At 38.7% G+C, this 27377-nt stretch overlaps 2 protein-coding genes across 2 annotated transcripts in view; one reads left to right on the top strand and one right to left on the bottom strand.

The window, feature by feature from the left end:
- LOC131677227 (elongation of very long chain fatty acids protein 7) overlaps positions 1–27377 on the top strand; it is a 107488-nt gene that overhangs the window by 45387 nt on the left and 34724 nt on the right. The window lies entirely within an intron of this gene.
- Positions 13081–14876, bottom strand: LOC131677228 (uncharacterized). The gene is made up of 5 exons (XM_058956943.1): positions 14272–14876; positions 13883–14212; positions 13681–13795; positions 13484–13608; positions 13081–13427 (listed from the first exon to the last, which is right to left on the bottom strand). Exons 1-5 carry the CDS (start codon positions 14377–14379, stop codon positions 13101–13103), a joined length of 1005 nt encoding a protein of 334 aa, XP_058812926.1. The 5' UTR covers positions 14380–14876; the 3' UTR covers positions 13081–13100.

Here is a 27377-nt window from a genome sequence, read left to right on the forward strand (position 1 = left end):
TTGTTGTTAGGCAAGTGTCGTGTTTCTATTTTTCGACAACAAATCGAAAAACAACACCCTATTTTATCGAACCCAATTTGAATGGAAACAAACGAATTACTTGAACGGTTTAATTGTTTGAGTTCATCACTACAGCTGCCGGCTTTGCCGGTTAGAGAACTGTTGAGACAAGTGCCGCTTGAGTGGTGTAATACTTCTTGAAAGACCTTTTTCCTGTTTTGGTATGTCCCGTAATGTAGCGAGCTGATGGTTCTTTCTTTTTGATCTATTTGCGGGTCGATTAGAGCCTTCTGCGTTAAATGTGTTCATAAAGAAAAATAAAATGTCCGAAGTATCCAAGCGAGAATGAAATTTGACATAATCATAATAGAAATACGTCAGTTTTTTGCTCGCTTGAATAAGACTAATTCATCTTGTCCAACCTCTAGACTGTTGCATGGTCGATGAGATACTTTCACAAAGCTTGGCATCACTGCCCTTGTTGACGTTTAGTATCAAAGAGCCTGTAGGCGGCGTTGAAAACATCATCGTAATCATATTTTCAATCCTGATTCGTGTTTACGGGCTTATTTAACAGCGTTGGCATTGATTCGTTTTGACGTTTGAATTTGAAGGAAAACAAATCGTTTACACGACCCATTGGGAGGCAAACAGACCGTCTCTGGGTGTAAGGAAAGGGTGGTAGTATAAAAATGTATATTTTAAACTTCAGATATCTCAATAAAATTTCGAAATCTTCACTCGAACAAGACAGGAAACGACCACCATCGATTCGGCCGCAGATCAGATTGATTTCTTCATCGTCACTTAGTGAGTGTAGGTCATCAAAAGCAATCGTGAAAACACCTCTTTCTGTTGCGGGGGGTCGGTGCACAAGCACCGGGGATCCACGTTGATGCCTGGCTCCGTACTAGCAGCGCGGTAATTACATATTGCCCTCCCAGCTCAACGGCGGCGCGATGAGTCTACAAGAGCGGACAAGTGTTGTGCAATTTTAACCCCACTATATCGAGTGACCTTAGACCCCTGTATGAACGAACGGACCCTGCCGTCAAGAAGAACCAGTCGGTAATTGGTATTCACGAGAGTACCGATTGACCTAGGGTAACAGTTTAGAGACTGGACGCTGTCAGGTCAGGCAGGGTTGGTTTCCCAGATTCAGGCTGATGAAAATAACTAGCAAGTAGTATGTTGGTGTTGTCAATTTTGACGGATCAAGACAGTAGTTATTTTCAGAAGAATGTGTGAAAAATGTGCCTTTTTTGAGCCAGCGAAACTGTCAAATTCTCGAATCAACCGAGCAAACTAACCTTTCTCTGGGGGCACAGCTAGGTTCTCATAATAAAATTAAGGTTCCCAGTTAGCCCGTTTTTCCATTCCCCTTTTAATTTGGGAGAAAACATTTACACGGGGAGTTTATAGTTAGTCACTGGGGAAGGCCTATGAGCAGATTACCTGTGATGCAGTTATAGAAAGCCAACGAAATTAAATGCATTTCTATCAAAATAGAAATGTATTTGCAGGGGGCGGGTATAGCGTAGTTGGTAAATCGATTGCCTTCTACGCAGCTCACCTAGGTTCGATTCCTAACCCCACACATAGGGTTAGAAATTTTTCTAATCCAAAAAGAGACGAATGATCATATGGTAAAACCTCTATAATCTAAAAAAAAGAAATGTCTTTTGCCTTGCGTGTAAAACTTCAAAGCCCTGCAGGAAACTAATTCTACATCCAACCAAACATCGAACGCAAGTGTCATTTCAACTGAGCACAAGGTGATTGACAATTCCTGTTGTTCGATTGGACTTTATACCAGAGATTCAACGTGATATGAACAATATATGATTGGTAATAAAACTTGCAAAGAACAATCTTCACCCGAATCCTATCCCAAGTCTCATTATATCGCCAGACATCGAAACAAAACTACAACCCTGCTGGTAAGCCGCATCCCGCACCATCCAACAAAAAAACAAACCCATGCTTTCCTTGCGGTATGACTGCACTACCGCCCGGTGTCCCACTCTGGGTCGGTTGACTGGTGCCAGCAAACCTAGCCGGTCTCGTTTATACAGAAGCGTATAAAAGTTAGCGAAAGACCGCACACATCATCACTGCTGCACTAAAGCGATGCAAAAGCAGATCAAGGTTCGGCTTCAACACCAGTACACCCGATCTGCTACTATAGGGTAAAATATCGATTGAATAACATGGAGATGAATAGTCTCGATCGTGTTTTTTTCCTTCCATCCAAAATGTCCAACCATCGAGTTTGGGCAACGTTTCTCAGTATGGCACACGTTGTGCTGAGAGAAGCCCTCGGGAAAGAACGAACGAACGAGCGGCAAGTCGCCATAGTAGGCGAATCGAAGCGTTTGAAAACGACCAAACGAGCAACGATCGCTCGGACCTCGGACACATTTATTTTTGAATGCAGATTATCTAACAGTAGGCGATGGGGACGATTTCTTGATCAATTTATTTCGTGCTTCGTTACATCTAGTCGTCATTGGCTTTGGCTGCTGTTAAGCTTTAGAAAAATGATCACTTTCGCCATCGTCCCAAAGTTTGACGGCTCGACTCCTTGGAGTTATTTTTTCATAATCCTTCAGAAAAGAGAAAAAAGAAGCGAAAACCCCGGTCTTTCGTTCAGATACTGTGACGAAAATATTCAGATATGCACATGTTACTCGCTTGGCTCGCTCCACGTTCGACCTTGACCTGATTTCTGTTCGAAAACAAAACAAACAAGTTCGCTGCTCGTTGAATCGGTTAGCTTTTGAGATCCCGTTATCGAAACTAAAAAACAACTTTCATGTATATCTAATACTGTTTTTCCTTTTACCCCATTCCAGGTAAGACGATCAGAACTCAGTAAAGCGGGTCAACTTGTCCATCCGTTGGACCGTGCACCCACTCGAAGAGGATTCGCCGAATCGATGTGTATACCTAACTGCGCCTCGATCGCAGCACCAGTAGGTAAAGGTCATAAACAAGTTTCCCCCTTTGGCAGTACGTACCCGCGAATAGGTACTGCAGGGGTAGCCGCGACATCGCCGGTGGCACCGGACCGGAATGCGCTTTTATGCGATAGTTGACACTGACCGTTGCCGGTGTTTTACAGTCTGACTATTTTTATTTTTATCGCCGGCATATATAAACATGATCGCGATTCGTTATAAGGAAATGCTGCCTGCCTATAATATAATATGTAGTGAAGAAATTGTTTGCATACATGACTCGATTGATGGGGCTAGGCGTTGATATCCGTCATTTGTTTACATATCGATTGAATTATACATTTCTAAGTTGAATGTTATTTGAACAAGATGCGCGGACCTCTTGTACGTATAGCTGTGTGGACAGCCCTGTTGATCAGGGTTGGAAGACACTTCATGCGTTAAGGTTGTTGACGATGATGTTTCTTGTTTGAAATGCCCGTGATACAAATTTAAACCACTAAGCTGTCACAGCTGAATAAGAGTGTAACATATCTACTCTGACGTTTCGGGCTTTTCAAATAGTTTTTCAATTCGTTTACTTAAAACAGCTCAGTGAATTAGCTTAACGGAGCCGTGTTTTTTATGTTTACATGTTATAAAAGATAGTATCAATTATTTATAGTCAGATCTCACGCAGGATACTTGCCATTGCGTGCGGTGACCTATTTACGCGGTAGTGAAACATCTGTTTCCTCGCAAACAGCGTGTTGAAGGTAATTCATTTTTCTCTCGCTATTGTACACCTTCGTGTCATCATCGTGGTTGTCGCCATGATATTTGCGGGTCACGAGTGCAACCGTGGTCATGTGCCATATGTTCACAGAGTTGCATGTATTAATTTGTCCTTGAGATGTGCGAACAGCTTTTCTATGTATGTGATCATAAGTCATGTTTGCATTTTTTGACTTACTGTGGTAACAACTGAGCGGAACGCGAAAGGTTCATTGTTCTTCAGACAATGTAAATACAAGATAAAAAGAAACTGTTTTGTCGTTCGCTTCGTGCTGGTCCGGGCAAAAGCAGAAATCACACTGAGTATATTGACCGTTGTCTTCGCTGGCTAGAAATTGACTGATTTCCAAATAGTTATGGATGGTTGATCCTTCCTATCTTCAAGTACCTTCCTGAAGTTCGAAGTCTTCCGAAATGTTGAAGAAATTTATGCCATTAATTGGCAGCTCGATTTCTTGTCATAAGATCAAGATAAAGAGTTGAACCGTAGTACTTACGCAATATTCCTATGATGATAATACTTACATCTCGCTTCTCGAATTTTGACTCTGATCTCTTATATCTTACCTGCTTCTCTTGCATTTGATCTCTCGGCTCCACACAGTCGATTTTCACCTTACGCGTTGGCACATATACGCGATATTCAGTCGTAAATGGCTCAAAATATCAATCTCGCTTCCTTGATACGGCTGTTAGATCACTCGATTTAACCTGGTTTATTCTCCGGATATTTGGATGACATTAAAAACCATGTCTTTGGTCTAGAGATGTGCAAACCAGCTCTTTTTAGCAAGCGGTTTCGAACCGTTCAGTTTGCTGAAAAGGACCGATCCCTCTGAACAGCTCTTCAGCTCATTTGAGTTTGAAGAAGCTTGCGTTGATACCAAGTCTAGATACACAACACTTCAGTTCATTATGCTCTGACTCTTTCTGAACCGATGACCCGATAGGCTCACATCGGATCATTCCTATGCGCTTTTTAGCGAATCTGAGAACAGAAGACGCACACTAAGCATATACAGCTCTTAATGCAACATACAAGAGGTATTTCAGATAATGTCGTTCTTTTCAAACTGGAATGGATAAGATAAGAATGCTAGATCGATCGAAACGATGAAAAGGGAAAATAGCTAATCCTCGTGGAAGGGTTCGGAACACCAGCTCGTGTGGGGGAGCAGAATACACAGCGATGATTATTACATTCGCATTCAATGGGACCAGCAAAACCTACGTGATAGTGCTATAACGAGCCGGACGTACTTTTTCTTCGACGTCAGAAGGCTATCGAGCAGATGGAGCATCTTCCGCTAGCTACACCATTGCTTGATCCTCACAGGCTGGCCAAGATGCTTCTACCTAAATTGCGGATTTTTGTAACAAAAACAAGAAAAGTCAATAATCAACAAAATATCGTCAGTTTGCTGCTACTGCTGATGGTCCTTTGTGTTTAGCTAGAGAGGCGAGCTTGGCTCCTTTGTTGGAACACCCCTAGTGACGTTGGCGATGGATCGCTGGTTCATCTACTCGCCGTGAACGATCCCGAAAATTATCGCGGTACACTTGCCAATAGACACTTAAAAACCTTTGTCCGCCCTGCTTTGTTCTCCTTGACGATTAGCTATAGAGGAGAGTTTCGCTCGTTCGACTGATTCTTTATAGCGAGAGCGATCGATGTGGCAATTCCTTTTCGATTAGCCAGGGAAACACTGAATTTTTCTTTCTAGTTGCTGGATACCGTCCCGAAAAAGCCAAAACTTATCTAGACGTGGTCCGTCACTTTCTGCTTGACATATCGTTTTTCTTTCAAAACAAAACATCATCTCAGCTCTCATCACTGCAGCACTTTTTTTGCAAAAGAAGAGCGGTAGTCTATCTAAACCCTATTCTAACTACACAAATCACGCAACAAAAATGATCTAACCTATTTGCACGAACAAAACCGTTCACAAATGCGAAAACAAAAAAAAATACAACTAAACGTGAACGGTACAAATCATCGGTGAGCATAATGTTGCGTAAACAAATACACTCTAAGCTGTGTATAGATAAAAATTGGTATATTTCCACCCAGTGCTTAATTGTCACCCGTGATGGATTGCACTTTTCAGGAGCAACATCGCCCAACTTTCGCAGCAATAATTTCGCTTCGTCGTCCAAACGAGCGCCATTTTTGTTTTCGAACAAATCTTTATACCGGCTGTACCAAGCCACAAAAGTGACGCAGACATTTAAAATGTTGTGAAGACTAGAGCACTCTAGTTAGAGTGTGGCCAAGAGGCCATGACGTATCCAAACGAACATTAAATTTGACATATTCACAATAGAATTACGTCAGATTTCTACTCGTTTGGATACGTCAAACGCGTCTTGGCCGCACTCTAACTAGAGTGCTCTAGTGAAGACCTGTTTTTCATTTTGAAGACACATGTTTTCGGACATCTCACTGATTTCTAGCAGAACTCTGGCTCAAAATCAAAAACCGATTTTGAATCCTGGTCGTTGATGAAGACATTTTTCTATGAAATGTGAAGACATTCGAAAAATATACCTGGTATCCCTGCCCATATCTTCACTAGTAGCACAGAGAACAGACGTCCATCTTCAGCATTCAACTTGTGTAAAATCTCTAACGGTTTCGAAGGTAGTTGGGATATCCAAACCAGGTGCGCTACTGTCGCCATGTTTTTTTTGTGGCTGAGTTCGATAGAATTGACAGCGGTTATTCCTCTACCCAGTCAAATTAGTCCGGAACCGATTCGGACTACCAGCATGAATTCCAGCTCAAATGTATCAACCAATAGTCGGAATCGGTTGTTTTCTTTGAGCCAGATTCATTACTGAATCCATTCAGGATTTCGAACCGGTTCCGGAATGGATTTTACAAATGGTTGGGATAAGTTGGTGTGGCGACGCTAGTGTTTATAATAATTTAATTAATTCAAATGTTTACACACGTTTTTTAAATATTTTTGTTCGATCATGGATGTCTGTTCTCTGTGCTAGTAGCTTCATACGGTATATGAAAATATTTTCAATTTCACTTCTTTCCCGTTTTATTCACTTTTTCCAAATGCGCAATAGGGCAATTAAACATACTATTTTTACAGTCAACGGTAAGTAGCCTAGAACAAAGTTTCAATAGCCGAACATAAGAGATGCCAGATTTGCAGACAAGTCTGCAAAGTGGCAGACTTTTACTTTAAGCTGCAGATTTCTTCGATGACGCAGATATTTGCAGATTTTTTAGTTTTGTTGCAGATATTTGCAGATTTTTTAGTTTGGTTGCAGATATTTACAGATTTTTGAATGAAAAGGCTTTTGATTACACTAGCTTTCCTAACATTTTTGTTCTTCCCAGACTTTTAAAATTATTATTGCAGACATTTGAAAAAAGTACCTGGCATCTCTGCACTGTTCTTCAGCATCTATTCTAACCGCCTAGTCGCCTTGTCATTTACTGGGATCTACGAGGGGAACGACACTCAATGATTTGTTGATGAATGATGAACTTATGCATTATAAATCTGCACGGATTGATAATGATAGGCATTGCTTAGTTCGGAATGCATTCTCATTTCCAACAGCTTGAGAATGGTTTGAAATGGCCGAGAATGTTTTCAAATGAGTTATGAAAAAAAAATTGAATATTGCTCGAAACTCATGTTTTGACAGTTTCAGTGCTCGATTAAATTAAAACAAAAAAAATTTCAGCATCGTAACTGCAGGAACAAATCAAAACAAAAACATAAATTTTGTTGCCAGAATTATTGAAGGATTCGAACATAGAGTATGCAGAGTTGCCAGTTACATCAAATTGGACGGAATTCGAGCAAAATTGGATTGAGATTTGACGGATTAGTTGCTTAAATTTCCAAAAATTACTGGAAAAAATACGAATTCATGCAAAACTTAACGGAATATAACAATTATTCTGAAGTGACGTTCCCCTCGGTGATCTACTGATGGAACCCATATCATTTTTACAGTAAACGGAAAGTTAAGGCGAGCAGGCCAGCGTCTATTTAAATCGGCCTAGTCACCATTTCGTTCAACGCATAAGCTGCTATAAAATGAAAACCATTCGCCACAATGTAGCTCCAAACAGATTTGTACGTTAGAATCTCATTTGTAGACAGTTCTTAAGTACAACATAATCTTGATTCTTTCCAACTGACTCATCAACCATCAACTTTCACCTATTAAACGAGAGTTCGTAATTCTAAAATTAGACAAACCCAATTTTAACTGTGTCCCTTCTGTTGCAAAAGCCTTAAACAGTACCTACCAAACCAGACTAACCACTGAGCGAACCGAACGAAGCAAAAATACGCAAATTTCATCACCTTACGGTGGAATTTATCGTAAATATATTCACATTTACCTACACCTAAAATAGACTAACCCGATCTGCGGTTGCTGACAATATAATAAACAAACGGATTAATGGGGTTTGGCAGGGCAAAATACCAACTAGAAATAAGGTAATCTCATGTGCTGTGCTGAATCTGGCTTGCTTTGATTTTAAAAAGGAGACAGTGCGACGGCAAATTGTGTTCCTACCGTACCGTACCGCACAAGGTCACCGACAGTTTTTTGGCCTTTCGATACACGAATCGGCACACCACAGGAAAGCAAAAATTCTTTTCTGCCGAAGATCGTCCAGAACTCGTAATCTAGTGGATATAATCGACTAAATAAACATAAGCGATTTGAAATTTTCAGAAAGAATTTATATGTAAACAGTCAGGAAAGTAGTCAGTGGAATGTCAAGAAAGGTTATAGGGAAACTGTACTAAAACTGGAATATGTGAATAGTCTTTGGTCTCAGCTCAGTTAAGCTACAGAGATTGAAGATATATTTCGAAAAGGTAAGTTGGATGCGCGCCACTAAGTTTGTTTGAAATGACAACCAGCAAAGAAAGGCGCTCGAGCAATTTTCAAGTTTTTTCGGGCGATCTAGCGGAATGTTTTGGACGGTTTAAATCACCGAAATATGCGTATCTGGAATCTAAAGATGACAAAAACTAATTAAGCAGTCGACGAGACGTTTCTGAGCAGCTGTTGCTCGATGGGCAGATTTTTCTGTTCGTACGAGCATAGCAAAACAAATTTGTTAACAAACCCATCCCATAACTGTCAAACGATCGTCTTGTGGAATGTATAATTGGGATTATAGCCTCTAACACTGTCTCACATATTTTAAACGGACTGCCTGCATTTTACGTTAAGTTTTTTCGTTGTTGCTGGTCCCAGGACTTATTCAACTGCGCTGATGTTTGAATTTGGAGGACAACAAAACGATTATACGACAAATTTAGAGGCAAACAAACCACTTCTGGGCCTCTAATAAGAGAGAGAAGTAGTAGAAAAACGTGAGATCTTAGTTTGCGTATTTTAAATGTCAGATATCTCAATAGATTTCAAAATGGCCTACATTGCTATATATTATACCTTTACTTTGTAAAGTAACTCTTTTCTCGAACATCTGTTCTCTGTGGTCAAGCACAGCCCTTTGACCCTGACTCAAAATCACCAGAGCCCTAAATCATCTTCGCAATAAACCGGCAGCTCTGCTTACATATATTAATCACAGTCCAAGCGGAAAATAACATAAATCAAGTGCAGCAATTTACTTTGTTCCGAACCCACGGAAAAAACGCTGATAGAGGGCGCGCGATGACTGACATAAGATGCGTAGTTGATGCGTCGGTATTCCCATCATAACCGTTCAGCTGATTGTGCGGGAAAAGTTGCCTGCCAGCGCATCTCTTGGATTCCACAATCGAGTCAGCCGTGACCGACCACCCTGAGCTACTGAGTGAGTGACTAAGCGTAAATACAAGTGGAGCAAGTGGGCTCCCCGCCTACTAAACATTGTTCGGGCATTGAAGTCTTCTGAAGCTCGAGAATCTGCCATGCGGGAAGGGCCGCCTGCTTCGAGTGTGGTGCATTCTTTGTCAAATTGCCATCATCAGATTTGCCTGCGCAGGCTAACCGTTGCAACATGACATTCTGCCAGTTAGAAGGCCACAGCGAACAAAGGCTTCGTCGAAATGCCACTCAAACACGACCCATACTGGGCTTCGATTAGTACCGGCATATGTCTGTCTTCAATAGTGCAAAACATATAACCCTAATGCCGAGCAGATAGCATCGGTGTGGCCGCCGACCGTCTGACAGTTATTCAGAACGTGGAAACAAATCAATCAACCCAAATGGGAAATTGAATCCAGCGTGGCGTGGCAGGTTAGTGTGATTAGTGTCCGCATCGTTAATGGATCTTTTTTTTGTTAGTTTGCTGATCGGTTTACCTCCGGCAGAACGCAAAAAACTAGAACTTTGTTGACGAAGCGTAAAATTGTAGCTTACAAAGTGATAAAATCGTCTCTAATGTAGGTAATATGCCGGGAAATGAATCGTTACGGTTTGCCACGGTAAATATCAAAAAACGGAAGGTAAATACAATTGGCCATGGAACTCATTCTAGTTGGCTGATCCTGTGTTATTCGATGGTGTTGGTAATGAACACAGGCTCAACAATGTAGTCCAATATAGGGTGATTACAGGGTGGGCACAAGACAATGTACTGGATACTAAGGTGTGGCAATGCTGTATTGCTCTCTCGCTCAATTTCTGTAACTTTATTACGTAATAAAGTTCAACTCCATATATTTTCCATATATCTACTGTCCACGTGCTTTACAGAGATCGAGCGAGAGAGAAATAGCATTGCCACACCTTAGTATCAATCTCATTGGGCACAAAAAAACTAATCTGGAACTGAAACTGGCACTAGGGGATGCTAGAAAACCGAGGAGAGCGTCAGTTCAGAATAATTGTTATATTCTGTTGAGGTTTACATGAATCCGTATTTTTTTCGGCTAATATTGCTAACAAGTCGACTATTGCTAAAAATCGCAATTACAACAAAAATCTATTGGGTATACCCAATCTCAATCCAATTTTGCTCGAAATCCGACCAGTTTGATGTAACCAGCAACACTGCATACTCCATGTTCGAATCTTTCAATAATTCTGGCAACAAAATTTATGTTTTTGTTTTGCTTTGTTCCTGCAGTTATGCTGCTGGAAATGTTTTGTTTTGATTTCATCGCGCACTCACTGAAGCTATATCGAAACGTGAATTTCGAGCAAATCAATTTTTGTTTCATGACACATCCCACTGAGATGTCCAAAAATTGTTTCAAAATCGTTCAACACGGGTCCGGGATGGACGTTTGTTGAACGGTTATTTGGACGTTGTCCAAATTGGCCCAACGAACGTCCTTCATTGGACGATTTTGAAACCAACCGTTCTTAGAGGGATTTCAAACAACTCCGGCCATCAGGTGCACAGATTTATCTGTTTTTCACCGATTTTCAATATACTGCACAGATTGCAATAACTGCACAGTTTTCTGTTTTAACGCACAGATTTCCACAGCTTTCTACTAGAATGCACAGATTAGCACAGAAATCTCAACTTTTTACCTTGCGCTTAATTTTTCCCATGCGCAAAAACCAAAAAAAAGGTTACCACATCTTGTTTTCAGCCAAATTTGTCAGGGGTAGGGTGTGGTTGTCAAATCACATATTTTGCGCGTACCCAACATCTCGCCTCGGTCCAGCACTTTGGACCACGTTTTTTGGTTACTTCACCCCAAAAAGAGAATATAGGGTAAGCGGTTTCGCATGTTTCGTGTACTAGTCATTGACATATTTGTATTAGGTATTATTTATTGCTGTTTAACCGTGATTATCAAGTCCGGTCCAGCTGATGTTGGGTACGAGATACTTGCTAGACAGCATCCCCCTGAAATTTGTACGTCACCTGGCATCCCTGCCAGCCATTCCAAATCATTCTCAAGCATTGCTGAAAATGTGAATCCATTCCAGGAGTGTTGTTTCACTCGGAGAGAACACTTCACTGCTAAACATAGCAAGTATAGAATATTGCATGAAACTGTTTATCCCCACTTTTCTGATAGTTAAGAGATCTTGTTTACTTGGACTTAGAAATTTTTTGATTCCACCCAGTACGAGAAACTTGGTTGGAATTACTAGGTTTGTTCCAGTACACGGAAGTCACTCCGGAGCAAAAAATACTTGCTTCTTTTTACTCTTGTTTGCAACCAGAAGAAGAAAAAAGAGAAGAGAATACAGGAACGATTTTCTCAGGAGTACTTCCAGTTTCTCCTGGTACTGGAACAAACCTACTTTTAAATTCTAACACCATATAAACAAATCCGCTGAACTGTCATTTTTTCGAGCATTTTTACTCGAATAAAATCATCTTGCAATGAGGCTGTGCACGCTGACGAAATCGACTAGCAAGTCGACATAAATTGACTTTTACTGTGAGCCGTGTTTACCAACATTGCTTCACAGCTTTATGGCAGTGTTAGTAAACACGGCTCGCAGTAAAAGTCAATTTATGTCAACTTCGTCAGCGTGCACGCTCGTAAAAAGTTACTCAAAAATGAGTTTAATCCCACCCATTTCCAGATAAAGTGGAACAACCCTTAAATTGAGTAATTCCGGAGTTACTCAAATTTGAGTAAGCCAGCATGAACCAAAAACTGAGTAATTATTACTCGGTTTTTGAGTACAATATTATCTACACTAAACCCAAAAGTGCTTCACTAGTACTCAGATTTTGAGTTCAACATTGCTCAAATTTTGAGTTCAGTACAAATTTAACAAAACCAAAAATTAAGTAATTATTACGCAGACTTTGAGTTGAACATTACTCAAATTTTGGGTTCAGTAGAACTTCAACAAAACCAAAAATTGATCGATTTTTACTCATATTATGAGCAGAAGCTTACCCAATTTTTGAGTAGACAACAAAGCCAGTTGTAATTCCTCAGTTTTTGGGTAGAATATTACCCAATTTATGAGTGCAATATTTCATTAAAACCCAGTAAAGTTCAGCCGGAAATGAGCCGGAATTCCAGCTGTTTCCAGTCAGTATTCCGGCTCCAGTGACACAACCGATTCTAGTTAGAATAGGTTGTGTCACTGGAGCCGGAATACTGACTGGAGCCAGCCGGAATTCCGGCTCATTTCTGACTGAACTTTACTGAGAAACATCCGGATTATGACTTGCAATTCTGAATGGTTTCTGTAAGAAGAAATGCAACAACCGATTCCTATTTAAATTGGTTCATGATCGATTGTTGCATTTGAACTGGAACTAAACCGGTTTACATCCAGTGAAGAAATTGGCCGTCAAAATTTTGTTTTGGATACAACACAATGCAGTCTTTCTTTTCTTATGGAATATTTTTACAATAATAATTAAAGAAACTTCTGTTTATTAAATTTTATGGTTTTTAGTAAGTATTGTATAAAAAAGTTGTCCTTTTATTTGTTGTCAATACGTGCGCGGGAAACTTCAATAAAAGTTTGGACGAGTCTATTCACAGTTGTCCTCTGACTGTGCGGAATTATATTATATATGGCACATGCCAGAAAGTCCCAAAACATTCTAAAATTAGGTGGCACCTCCACTCCGAGAACTGCGTAGCATTTGAATAAAATTTCCACTGCATGAATAGAATTGTTAGTCTCGAATATAACTTTTTTCTCACAAATGACGGCATAATTTCCTCTTTTCATCGGGCTTGCTACGCACACCATGTGTAGTTTGGAATCAGTTGCGGGGGATGCCACGTATGTATCTAAGCACTCCTAATGATGATATAAAATCATTACATCTAACCTTATGTATATTATATTGCATTTACCCCAATCCAACGAATTAAAATTGAAGCCGAATGTTCTTCGCCTACAGTTGGACAGCCTACCAGCGTTCTTTTTTGTCCGCGAATTGGCATATGAGAAATTATTCTCAAGCATCCTCGAATGTGATCTGTGAATAGTTTTACAAATTTAAAATTTTATGACAGACCTTTGGGCTAAATTAAAAAAAAATATATCTCACCATCTTCTACTCTAGAGAATCTGGACGGTGAATAAGATAGACACTGAGAGAAGACATCCTCGATTTTGAGACCTTCTGTTCTGTTAGGATACAATCTCTCAAACATTTGACGAATCTAGAAAAAGTGATATGATATAAATATTCATATGTTCCGTGAATACCATAAAGTGAAATAGTAAATAATAAAAAATAAACATGTTACCACCAATCCTTCATATGAACACAGGTGTGGAAACATATCCAAGATATCATTAACGGGTTTCTTTTCTTTTAATAACAGTTTGAGGACTGGAAAGCATCGGTCCATTTCATCACAAATATGTTCTGCTACTGATGCCGATGCAAGCATTACTCGGAGCAATTGAGCCCGCTCTACAAGTTCAGTTGAAACGGACTCTTCTACAGGCATAGTTCCTCGATTATATTTATGTTTTCCTGCAGGTAGCTGTTTGATGACATTCCGGATGCGATGAAATATCATGCCAGTATGAGCACCCTTTTCCTTGCCTCCGTTGCGCCAAAAGAAAAATGACTAGCATGAAAATAATTATAATTATATTAGAGAAATTAAATAAGCATAGAATAACAAACCTCATCAGGAGCAGTTGGTGTGACTCGCGTATTACTAAGTTGTGGAAATAATTTTACGATTTGAACAGCTGCCGCATGCTGTTGATCAACAGAAGGATACCTGCGCATTTAGAGATCATTGGTTCGTTACTCCGAAAAAGACCAAAAAGATTCCGTGAAAGATTAAGTTCTAAATTTCTTAAAAAAAATCTAAATGGTAAAAGTATGAACGGTATTTGATTCGTAATTCTTTGCATGCTGGGACACATCTATTATTTTCTGAAGAAAATCGGTCAGTTTATTACTGTTTTAAAAGTCTGTAAATGTCTGGACCAGGCATACGCAGAACTTTTTTTTAATCACCGATATCATACTTTTTGATCTGCCTCTCGTTTCTTCTGCTGCAAATTTTGTGCATTGGACGTATTCGGTCTATCCACTCATTGAATATTTACTAGAAGTATATGCTAGAAAATGCATGAAAATTCTCGACAAACATATGATTACGGCCTAAAAGCCAACTGTCAAAATCCACTTTGAATGGAAATTCCGGACAAACCGTTACACGCCAATCACAGATGTTGGTAGTAAACGAAAGAGAAAAGTTTTCTCTTTCATAAACTGTTGTGAGCTGTGTTCGACTAGTAACGGTTTGTCTGGAATTTCCATTCAAAGTGGATTTTGACGGTTGGCTTTTAGGCCGTAATCATATGTTCGTCGAGAATTACAGCAAAAGAGACGGGAATGAAAGTATGCTAATTCTGCATATTTTTGTTTCAGTGCAGCAAATCTGTCCACAGTCTGTAAATCTGGCATCGCTGTTGCTCGATTCAACGACATTGCGGCTTAGTTAGACCCTTTGGTCGATTTACGATTGAACTGTATATGTAAACAAATAAACACGCTCGCTATAAACAGAAATTGTATACCTTTAAATTCTGTTGGTTTAAATGTTTAAGTTATTATAATTCGTCGTCGTCGGTCGTCTTTATAATTTTGTGCCGGAACATGACGAATTACGCTTTCTAAGTACCACCGTCAAAGACGCATGTACGTTCTTATGCCGAAGTTTATAAATCGAACCAGATTGAAGATGTGTAAAGAATGGTCAATATTGAAATCAGGATGCGAAGAACTGATAACTATGTGGTTTCCTCTAGCAGTTTGTACTGTGTTTCATACATTTCTTTATATTTATAATCAGAAGTGAAGTTGTTTGGCCGTGCTTCATTACTATGCATACTTCATAGTTTCATAGGCTCAATGAAGTAATAATGCATGATACTGATTGACTACGATGTTTTTTGAAATAGAAGCTTCACAACGAAAGGCATTGCTTTTCTCTGCTCATAGACAGTGTTAGATCACCTGCATATTTGCTCGAAGGACTACTAAGGGCCGATTTCTTCATTCTCGCCTAACGTCTTAACCAGGTTTAAACGTACTGGTGAACCCGGTTTAAAATTTAAGCGAGGATAAAGAAATTGGCCGTAAGCCCTATAAATATGTATAGGCATTGCGCATTTCGCCGCAAGGTTGCTCTAGCGGAGAGACTCGTGCGGTTCAATGTAAACAATTCATTCTATCACACTTTAAGGAGTGTTCATAGTTTGATGCACTAGTAGAGTAACAAATAAAACTTTCTACTTGCCTTTGACCGTCCATTATTTGAGTCTCCATTTGCTTGCATGCGACTCGTGTAAGATGATTTAAACCGTCCTTATCTGGTACGATCCCTTGATCCAAAATTGGATACAAAATTTTCATTCGGAATTTTGCGTCATCTTCGAATGTCGAACGGTTAATCTGAAAACGTTAAATATGTATAGTACGACAAGCGCTTACAGTAATTATAGTAGAAAGTTTACCAAATTTTGAACATTAGTGGAAGTCTCATCAATTTTATCTTTGGTCGGATTAGCTTCAGAACTATAGTTTTTTATTATGTTAAGAATTGTTAGACGGGATCTTTTTTCGATTATCCCCATTTCAACTAGGTCGGCATCGTTGAGCAGAACTAGGTTCTGATCGTTTATTTTTTGGGCTGAAAAGAGCGAATAAGTATATATAAAGGTTTAAAGTGACATCTCAAGTTGTTTGCACTACTTTCTTGATTGTTGTTTATTTTATTATAAATTTATTTCCAAGTTTATTTCCCTACTAACTATCTACATATTTCAAACTTATATAGTAGTTTTCTTCTGAATCTCCGTATATACTCCATAAGTTGTATGTTTTTTTCGTTTGCAAGTTCTTGTGTGATATGCGAATAACTTGACTGTCAGTTTTGAGTTTGTAACTGTTGTATTGTAAACAATATTCGCATTCGAGATGCTGTATTAGGCAAACAATTTGATTATCCGATTGCAATATATCTATTATCAAACCATAGGACATTTCGTTGCATACTTGGTATTTCGCTATCAGTCCCGGCCGAAAGCTTGTGTTATTTATTTTCATATGGTTTATATATTTGATTGAATCTGGTAGATCCCGGATCAGGAGTAAATTACTTAGAGATTTTTTGTGTATGTGCTTTGACGAAACGATATCTACCGTACCAATTTCGTATGAATGGTCAAGAATAGTGGTTATCTGTGCTAGATTCAGGCGCTTAGCAAAGCTGTTTGTTAAATTGATGAAATTGTTGCATGTCTTCGCTTGGGATTTCGACTCCTTGAATTTCGCTTCGAAGCGTAAGCAACTATGATTAACAACTGGCCCATCCTGACGAATTATGTAGGGATAATGAGAGATGTGATGGAATTTATTGGTAGGGTTGATGGCAGGGAAGCAGGATTTGAACAACTTGTAAAAACATTCGATTTCGTTTTCCAGATCGTTAATCTGATTCAATGTTAGCTTATTGGAGAAACTATAATAAGTTATTTTCATGAGAGCTCTAAGCAATGATGATAAATTTGAATTAAATCCGAGAATCTGGTTGAACATAAAAGGGAATGCTCGAAGGAGAAGCCAACATTGCGAAGCTGACTGAGGAATAGCATGTCCACGTGCTTTTAACTTCTCGCAAGTAAAATTAGCGGTAGGTTTATCAGCCGATTCAGTTATACCGTATTCGTAATGCTGTATAATTTGGTTGACTTGACCAATCGTTATCACTTTATGGATATTTACAGCTTCGTTCAAAACACATTTGATTACGACCATGACGACGCCTTCCAAAAGATCATGCATTGGATCAAACGTGTTATTTTCCGCTATGTTGAAATATTTAACTTCATTCAGTGCTGATTTTCGAATGATTCCGCATTGTGAAGGTGTTTTAGTTCCGCTTTGAAGAGCATTTAAATCACCTTGTATGCTTTCTTCAGTGCGATGAGGGAAGGTATCACCAATGTTTCCACAATGAAGTGCAGTACGCGTCGCATAGCACATTCTACAGAATAGACTTGATTGGGGCCCCATTAACTCGAAAATTTCATGAATTGCCAGCGTGTCCCCCAAAACATGCACTAGAACTGCCCTCATCGTAAACTTTTCACTCCCATATTGTACTACAACACCATCATCTGATTCAAGCTCACGCAAATCTTGAATCAGCGGTTTCATAACGTTATTGTAGCCATATTTTTTTACATCTCTTGAGCGAACTGTAAGCGTTAGATATATCCTGTTGGAGGATGAATTAATTGCGGGGTGGAGATTCTCAATTTTAACACTGAAATTGGTAAGTTTTTTTTTTTGATTTGCGTGATCCCAAAGGGTTCAGATATTCGACATCGTCCAGATGAAGCGAGAGTCGTAATGCATCGGGAAACCGTGTCAGGAATGGGTGTGTTTTGAAACGTTGACCATCTTTGAAACCGCACAAGATATCGTCATTCACTGCTTCTTCTGCTATCATCTTGCGAGCTCCGGGATTCTTCATAACCAGTGCTAAAATGCTGGTTAGTGGAATATAGTGAGCAACGTCTTTCACTATTTGTACACTTTTTCTTTTGCCTAGTTTGGTAATCGCGGGGACAGTTTTAGTGATTCTAGTTCTTCCCAAGACTTCTTCCCTAGGGTTTGGCACAGCACAACCCGCAACTCCAGACAAATATGCTAGGTTGTCTTTTGGAGAAGCTACGTCTGCAAAAATTCCATCCAAAGATGCGTCGTTTATAAATTTCAAAGCGTCGGTATCGTTTAATGGGATCGACTTCGATTTCAAAAATTCTCTGAATAGATTCAACATGTAACACTCGTAATCTTCTATAAGATTCGAGGTAACCTGTAAGAACTTTTTGATTTTTGTCTCGGGAAGAGATACATCTTTTCGCAAATCTGTGGCGAATTTACTAATTTTCTTAGTAATTTCATCCAACGACGGCGCCGTTTTAAAGAATATAGTATTCGTTATTCTCAACAGATAATCATCATCTACGAGCATATTTTCCGGATGATTATTTTGAATTTGTTCAACAGCGTCATGGTCGTATGAAATATTTGTAGAATTTTCTGTAATTAGTGGATGAACACTCTCTATGTGCCGTTTCAAGCTCTTAAACCTCTGGTACAGTGAACCACATTCTGAACAAAGGAAAGGTTGAGCGGCTGCTTTGCTGGTGTTCAAATTGTGTACCAACCGGAAGTGTTCCTTCAATTCATCCACGTGTCCAGGAATCATCTTCCCACAATTTGGCACATGGCATGAGAAACCTGAAACCTTACACTTTTTTTCCAGTATATATATATATATATATATATATATATATATATATATATATATATATATATATATATATATATATATATATATATATATATATATATATATATATATATATATATATATATATATATATATATATATATATATATATATATATATATATATATATATATAATATAATATAACGTGAATATTACCTCGCAACTTCATTGCAGTTTCAGCATCCACCTCTTCCGAAATCTTCTGCATGCAGGTTGTTCAAATCCACTCTTTCAATTAAAATGTATTTTACACACTACAACTCTAGCTTCAACTATTATAAATATTTGAACAAATTTTTATTTGTGAAAAAGTGATGAGCGATAACTAAACGAGCGTGTACCTACTAATGGAAAATGGCGGATGACGCTTGGAATTTTTAACTTGGCGAGAAACGGCTTTTCCGTTTGGTAACTCCAAAACGGTTTCTTGTGTAATACCCAAAAATAGAGTCAGAGTTACTCAGAGATATTATACATGACAACTCAATTTTTGACGTTTACGAACATCATTCAAAACTGAGTTAAAAGTACTCAGAATCTGAGTAACTTTTTACGAGCGTGTGCATAGGCTAATTGTGACATCCTCGTTTTGACGGATTGTGAGCGCACGCTGCTCGGAAAATCTAGCGAAATCGTCTTAGACTCTTAGAACATCAGCGGCTGCTCGTTCAGCGGACCATATGCGCGACTTCCGGAGGGTTAAGGGCGATGCGGTGAGGCATTTTTGCGTCGTTTTGGTTTCGATTGACCAGTTAGTGACAGAAAACAAGACGTCCTCGATACGCCGCCCACTCCTCTCGCTGTAGAAGATAAGCCGAACGAACCTTGCTCTCCTCTACAGCTAAATATCTAGTAGAGGGAAGCAGATAGAGCAACGGCTTCGTCTGGGAAGAACACTGAGGTGTATTCAGGGATTCTTTGCGGGGAGCAAATAATTTGGTGATTCGTCATAACCGTCAGTTCACCTAGCTATTTGTTAAGGACCGCTACCGGAGCAGCCAATGACTAAAGGCGAACGCGGCCGTTGTAATCCCGGCCGGTCGGAAGAAACCGTCCGCCCTCCAGCCAGTACTGAATCGGTATGTATTTCAGTGTACAGTGCAGCAGGCGAATTGGTGAAAATTATAGTTTCGTTGCTTTTTTAAAAAAATTCGAAATTCAGGTGGAAGCATCCAGGTCGGTCAGGAAAATAGAGTCCACCGGGAACACAAAAAATATACATTTTGCGGAGGAGTCTACATATGGCTTCACAAGTGAACCTGAATTTGCACTCGCAAAACAGGTTGATTCCGGAAACGTTATATGATGCGACCGCTGTCATCGTACACATTGCATCGCACGGAATACCGGCTCCGACAAGTGCATACCACCAACCGGCAAAGGCGCGAAGAATCAAACATCGTTATTCTTTCCGTATAGCTGTCATTAGTTATGGAACCAGTTTCCAGCAAGGTAATCTATCTAACGGCTTCTCGAGGGATGGAGAAACAAACAGTAGGCTGGCTTGCGTCGCGGAAATTTACCATCCATCAACAAATGGGAACCTAGGATGGAAACGGCACTTTTCCGTGCGGTGGCGAATCTGATCCACTCGGTCGTACAATTTGCCTGCAGTAGGTGTATTTATTAGTTGTCATTCACTAGATAATTAATTAATGGCCTGCAGTTCTGTCCCGACGATCGGCGTCGCGCTGACTGCGTCGGGTTACTATAATGTTTTTTATTGCTTAGTAGTTCTTGCCAGTATGACAGATTGTCATTCGTAATGGCATTGGAAAATACGGCAGAACAATCCTAGTTCTGCAATTAACAGTTATGTCTGTTCTTATTATTTTGTAGATGTGGCGAATTGAGTTTATATTTATCGTTTTTGCGTAGCGAATTTTTGAATTATAACAAAATAGCGGGTATAGTAGACTTACCGTGAACCATGTCTATGAAAGCAAAGCTTTGGTGCTGCATTACTTGCTGAACTTGTCCTTCTGTTTCGATACACTTCGCAACCACGATTCTTAATGTCAGAACAATTGCATGGCAAGGGCTACGATTCTACATTCTCAACAAATGGCTTTTTTAATAGGAGCTTGTCTTTTTTAATAGCAGTTTGGCTTACGAAAACTATTTCATTCGATGTTTCTAAATTGAAACATAAATCTTTTGAAATCCTAAGTCTATTGTAAATCTTTAAGTCTATTGTAAGTCATTGCGGTTATGTTTCAGAGGTTACCGCACCCTTTTTTATCCCCATCGTAGTCAGAATAGACGGACGTTCGATCTGGCATTCGGTAACTAGCAGATTCAGTCTAACTAGTTGAGGATGTAGCCTGTGACCACAAATTTCCTACGCAGTTAACTAGATGGTTGCAATCCTTTCAATGTATTTTCGTTAGAATTGATTCAACATGTTGTTGTAATTGAAGAAAGCTCCTAGAATCAGTTACCTTAAATCTTATAGAAAAATTTCTCAAAATTTAACTTTAAAAACAATTGGGCGTAAAAGCAAATCGCCTTCCACTCGCTAGCAGTTCGCCTTGCCATTAGGCCAATAGAAGGCGGACGAGCGATGACTTGAATTTATATACCCACTTGCAGTCGTATTAATAGAAATTGCGCTCTGGGCTTCCAATGAATGCGGTTGTGTGGTGTAAAGTTGCTTTAGGACGCGCAAAAAAATGTAAACAAACCTCCTTTAGGTGGGACACCGGCACGCTTACGAGGTGTGCGCGAGCTGGAACGGTGTATACAGGAGAAAAAAAATGCGCGGTTAGATTCGTTTAGGTTTTCCTGCACTGACACGGGTGAGGTTCCCGCGAGCAAATTGCTAGATTAATTATGATAAATGTGGTAATAAACGGTCTCGTTTTTATATACGGGTTCGATTACTTAGTTCAGTAAGAGTTGCGTTGATTGAAGCGACGGTTTTTGCTGGGCTTTTTGTACCGGGGGATTGTCAAGAAAAGATAATTCTTTTCGTGGGAAAAATACATAAATTCAAATAGACAAAAACGTAGCTGGAATGTTTCGACGGAAACGGGCGTCAGTTTTGTTCTGCCCTCACTTTGCTATACTGTCATAGATCAACAATATGCCATGCACGAATTGAGAAGATTAAAACATGGATAGTTGTTAGCTAGAAAATGAAAAGTAATGAATGGTTGACTATAAAAATCGTGACTGATTGAGAGAAAATGGTTAAGTTATGCTGATCTAAATGTAACAATATATATATTTCCAACCCTTACAACATGAGAACGATTTTAATTCATTTTCAACGAGAAACTAAACAGATTCTTGTTGATATCGTCAGTCTTACTTGAGAATGGTTTCAGTGACTACAGGGGTTAGTATTTTTGACAGGTAACCCAATAAAAGGATAGATGTCAAGATTCAATGACTTAGAGCTGATTTCTTCACCCTCCCTTAACTTTTAAACCAGGTTCACCATTACGTTTAAACTTGGCTCAAGCGTTAAGCGAGGGCGAAAGCTGTGAACCATTTGACGAAATTTTTAACTTTTGATTAAAATCTCACGCTACAAATCGAGTGGAACGACACTGCTTTGGTTAGTTCGGAATGGGGCCCCGGACGCCATGCTTAATTTTGCATGTTTAAAACTAATACACTCAAAAGCGTCAAACGTTCCCACCTTACTTTCTCTTCATCTTGGGTTTGACATGCGTCATGGAAAAAATCAACCTTTATTTAAATAGGGCTAATAAGATTTAAGCATAAAGGTTAAATCAGCAATTCTATTAATTTGTTATAATTTCAACACAAAAAAAACATTTGAAATTGATTCTACCAAGGGTAGACATGTTGATTCATGTGTATTTTTCATGAAATTCAACTCGGCAGCGGAATAATGAGCGAAATAAATTTGTTTACAAAAAACTGATTAGCCCTTTTGAATTCACGTTTTGACAGTTACAGTGCTCGATGAAATCAAAACAAAACATTTACAGCAGCATAACTGCAGGAACAAATGAAAACAAAAACATAAATTTTGTTGCCAGAATTTTTGACTAATTCGGACATGGAGTATGCAGAGTTGCCAGTTACATCAAATTGGTCGGAATTCGAGCAAAATTGGATTGAGATTGGATTTGTTGTAATTTTTTCGATTTTTTTTACCAATACTGATTAGAGAATTGTTTAAATTTTCTAAAATTACCGGAAAAAATCGAATTCATGCAAAACTGAAAGGAATATATTAATTATTCTGAAGTGATGTTCCCCTCGAATGTGACAATTAAATTTGACAGCACAACAGTTAAAATTGTTTCCCATGATGCAGATACAAAGGTTTCTTTACTTAATTGACTAATCTATGTGCAGTTGTGTTAATGCGAGATTGAGGTTAAATCGGGTATAATTTTTGCCAACTGAGGTTAAATCAGATGGTGAATTGTAAACATAGCGTTATATGTATGTTGTCTATACACATTGCAACTGTGTTGGTGCCCAAGACGTCAAGTCAATTGAGGTTGTCACTATTTGTCAATTGGAAATGGAGGGAGAAAGATGGAAACAAAAACATGTTGGATCAAGCTTTGTTTAGGTTTTTCATGATGTAGATGTTTACTTTTCGAAACGACTGCCATCCATATTAAAAAAATATACATGAACTTTAACCCATATAGTGTAATCCCCAGTAACAATTGAGGTTTTATAGCACTCTTGAAGCTCTTCTTAAAACTTTGAATGCACTTGTAGTGTGCTATAAAACTAGAAATGCTACTTGGGATGATTCCACATATTGTTTGGATGAAACCCTGAACAGGTCATTAAGCTCTTAAATAATTCAGTATATAAAATTCCACTTACCTGCACCTCTAATCGTTAATACGATGCTTATAAATCTATTGCGAGGTCCTTTCTCCACTTTCCTGTAACTACGATCTCGTATTAATGGATCTACAAAATAATAAAATATGTTACTTAAAAATAACAACACTTGTGAAAGCTTACCTTTTAGTTTTCCGCATCACTCCTCGTCAATTCTTTTGATGTTGAATCTACATTTGAATCTATTTTCAATTTTTTGTTTGTAGGCTGTAGAGAAAATAATTTTTGATCAGTCAAATTTTAGCTAAAAGTTTTAAAAATCGCCAAATGATTCACAGTCTTAATGATACATTACGCAATGTGCATTGTCATGTAATATTATTCAATAATATAACTTTAGGGTATCACATTCTAATATTTTCATGTAGCAAAAAAGTAACAAAACCAAGAATTCTGAATCAAATTCGCACTAGTTTGCCTGTCTTACTGTTCTAGTTTACTTAATAAATTATTGTTTTTAGAAACTATTATTAAATGCAGAAATAACCTATTAACAGTTGGAACGGATAACTGTTGTTTAAAAAAGAAAGAAGTTTCGTTTAAAAATTACCACGAAAGTCACGATTTCCCCCAACTTCCAGATAATTCTCATTCTATTGTAAATAGAAAAAATCAATTTTGAAAGCGATCATCCGGAAGATTCCGACACAACCGGTTTCGGCGTGTAATTAAGCCAGAATCGGTTGTTGCATTCGCATTCAACCGTAATCCTATTCGATCCATGCCCGATTGGATTGACTGACCATCGGAGAGTTTGAACGGTTGGTACTCCCTACAACCGCCGGTCGAAGGGTGGGGTAAATTCCACGCCAAAGCATCGAACAATTGCGCAACGCGCATATTTCCATAAATACATATTTATTTGATCGATTCGCGAGCTCGCTCAATCAAGTGCCGCCGTCTCTTCCAGTACATAGAACAGACGACAGTGATTGTTTCTGGAAGTTTCCCTTTTCAATCGATCGCTACCCTGCTGTAAAGGGCGACGGAAAAGGACGCGGTAATCGCATCTGGCTGCTGCAGGGTTCAATTATCGCACGTAAACAGAATCAAAACCGGTGATGGCAGAGACAATCTCCAGTTGGGCATCGAAACTGTTTTGACGGGATGGGCGGTTGGAAAACTCAGCAGGCGCCGTGACGGTGACAGTTGACTGCGGTTGTGTTTGATCAAGATCTTGACTGTGGTTAACTCGGTAATAGTAGGCGTGGCTGCGGCGTTATCTCAAGTGTACAACAAACATCGAATTGCTTGAGAATGTTAAGGTGTAAACAACAATTGTAAACAATTTTTACTCAAATATTTAAATAACTTTAAATATTTAAGTAGACCAATACATTCCTTATCAAAAGCTTTTATACATTAAAATGGGTTTTCAAGCATAGGCACAACTTTTTAAATGAAAAAATTTAAAACGAAACGAAGTTTTATCCAGACGCGCAGAGCTTCTTGTTTTCGGACTTTGTGTGGAAAATGTTTTGATATTAGCCTACCGAACTTTAGATTTTTAGATTAAATGAAGTTTTCATTCTTCGCATACATCGAAAGATCTCAACTTTATTTTTGTTATGAGTAAAATTCTATGAAAATTTAAGCAGATCCTTGATACTGCCACTCTTGATGAAAAATTATTAGGGCCTCACCTTTCATTCAACTATCTTAATCCCTATAATTTTGCTGGGTTAACTGTCAAAAATATAAATTCTTGTGTTCATTGTCAAGAAAGTGCCGACAGTGCCAAACAAACTGCAAATTGGTTCATTTAGCCATATGCAGATTTTTATTTTGCCGATGCAGCTGATGTTAAAGATAGTTTAACAGTAGTAGTCGAACATTTTTGCACTATTTTGTACGCAAAATAACAAATACTTATTATTCTGAAATTTTAAGGGTTGAAGGGTTTCAGTGCTCGATGAAATCAAAACAAAACATTTCCAGCTGCATAGCAGTAACTGTTATTGTAGTTACTACAAGACCAAATCAAAACAAAAACATAAATTTTGTTGCCAGAATTATTGAAATATTTGAACATAGAGTATACAGAGTTGCCAGTTACATCAAATTGGTCGAAATTCGAGAAAAATTGGATTGAGAATGGATAGATTTGTTGTAATTTCTTCGATTTTTTTTCCAATAAAAGAAGAATTTCATTCTTATTTAATGACCAAATTAAAAATCATTCTGCAGTTTGAAAGATAAGATCGATATAGGTGTTTTCAAATAAAAGAAGAAATTTATTCTTCATTAAATGATCCTATTTCTGGCGAACTAAAAGCGCAACGCTTTTGTCTTAAAAATCAGAAACTCGCGACTGTGAACTGCTGTTTACTATCAAAAGTGAAATTCGACGACGTAGTTTAATTTGAAATCAGAGAGAATTCACAAGGATTCCCGTCTGTCCAATGCGATCAACTACTGCGCAGTTCCTTTAATATACCATTCTACATTTTTGAGTCGCTGGCGGTGCACTGACAAGCCTTTGTGTGCCTATACGACATAACATGAATCATATCAATCACGGATCGACAACAGCTTCTGCGTGAGCAAGTAGGTGATTTACTGTGGCAAATGTGATCGTAATGACCATCACTTACAGCGTTTTACCCGGTAAATGGTTAGCCCCACCTTTGCGGGGTAGCGTTTGGCATTTCAATCGATTAATTGCCGATCTACCGTTGTACGTCGCTGGTTTACTGATGCCATCGCTCATGTTCGTTCTAATGTCGGCATTGCTTGACAAATTTCTAGAAATTGGAAATGCGAGGGTAAATATTAGGAATTATTAAAAAAGGACAGACATTCAATCCGCTACAGTGCAGTAGAAACATTTTTGACAAACGTCACTTTTTTATCAGTATTTTTTATGTCAGAGTTGGACGCTTAAAGTTTCATTTCGTTGTTTGAGTCAACTTTGGACGTATTCGGGTCACTTTTCGTGGTCATCTATGCTCTAGATTCAAAATATTGTCATTGAGACAAGTGAGGTTATTTTTTATTTCCCGATGCTGCTGACGTTGAAGCACTCGTTGGAGACAGAGTTTAAAATATTCAAATTCATTGAATGAAAATTGATCATATTCAGCCGCATTCATTTTCAATATTCCGTGACGTAGCTGAAAACGTCAAACGAACAAACCGGCCATTAATCCATGCAGATTTTCATTCGGCTCCGATTATTACCCGAAGCGATCGTGCAGCAACGAATCAAACGCATCAAAGTAGGCCCTGGCACAATGTAAGCGATGATGATTGTTGTTTCATATGCTTTATCGGCATTTGAAAACATTTTCCTAGATAATTAGTGTAATGAATATATTGTACGATATTCAACTGAATGAATAAGATGGATAGTTGAATGAATATTTTTTCTATTCACCGCGAGTCGCAGCTTCATTTTCAGCCGTCAAAAACGAGCTTCGATTATTTTTAGCTCTGGTTGGAGATACGTAGTAAAACGAGACCTGTCAAAAGCATTCAAAACGAGGAAAATCTCCTTGAATCCTTCACGAATGCGAGGGCTATTCCAGTGACAGTTTTAGTTTTCGATTGGAATGGCATTGACA

This window comes from Topomyia yanbarensis, chromosome 1 (genome assembly GCF_030247195.1).
Source record: "Topomyia yanbarensis strain Yona2022 chromosome 1, ASM3024719v1, whole genome shotgun sequence".
Lineage (NCBI taxonomy): Eukaryota > Metazoa > Arthropoda > Insecta > Diptera > Culicidae > Topomyia > Topomyia yanbarensis.

Excerpts from the sequence above, each read along its gene's own strand:
- LOC131677228 (XM_058956943.1), bottom strand. The coding sequence starts at position 14,379 with ATGCGCAGGTATCCTTCTGTTGATCAACAGCATGCGGCAGCTGTTCAA. Across the intron at positions 13,796-13,882 it reads GTTCATATGAAGGATTGGTG|ATTCGTCAAATGTTTGAGAG; the intron begins GTAACATGTTTA and ends CACTTTTTCTAG. Across the intron at positions 13,428-13,483 it reads TTTTAATTCGTTGGATTGGG|GAGTGCTTAGATACATACGT; the intron begins GTAAATGCAATA and ends TATCATCATTAG.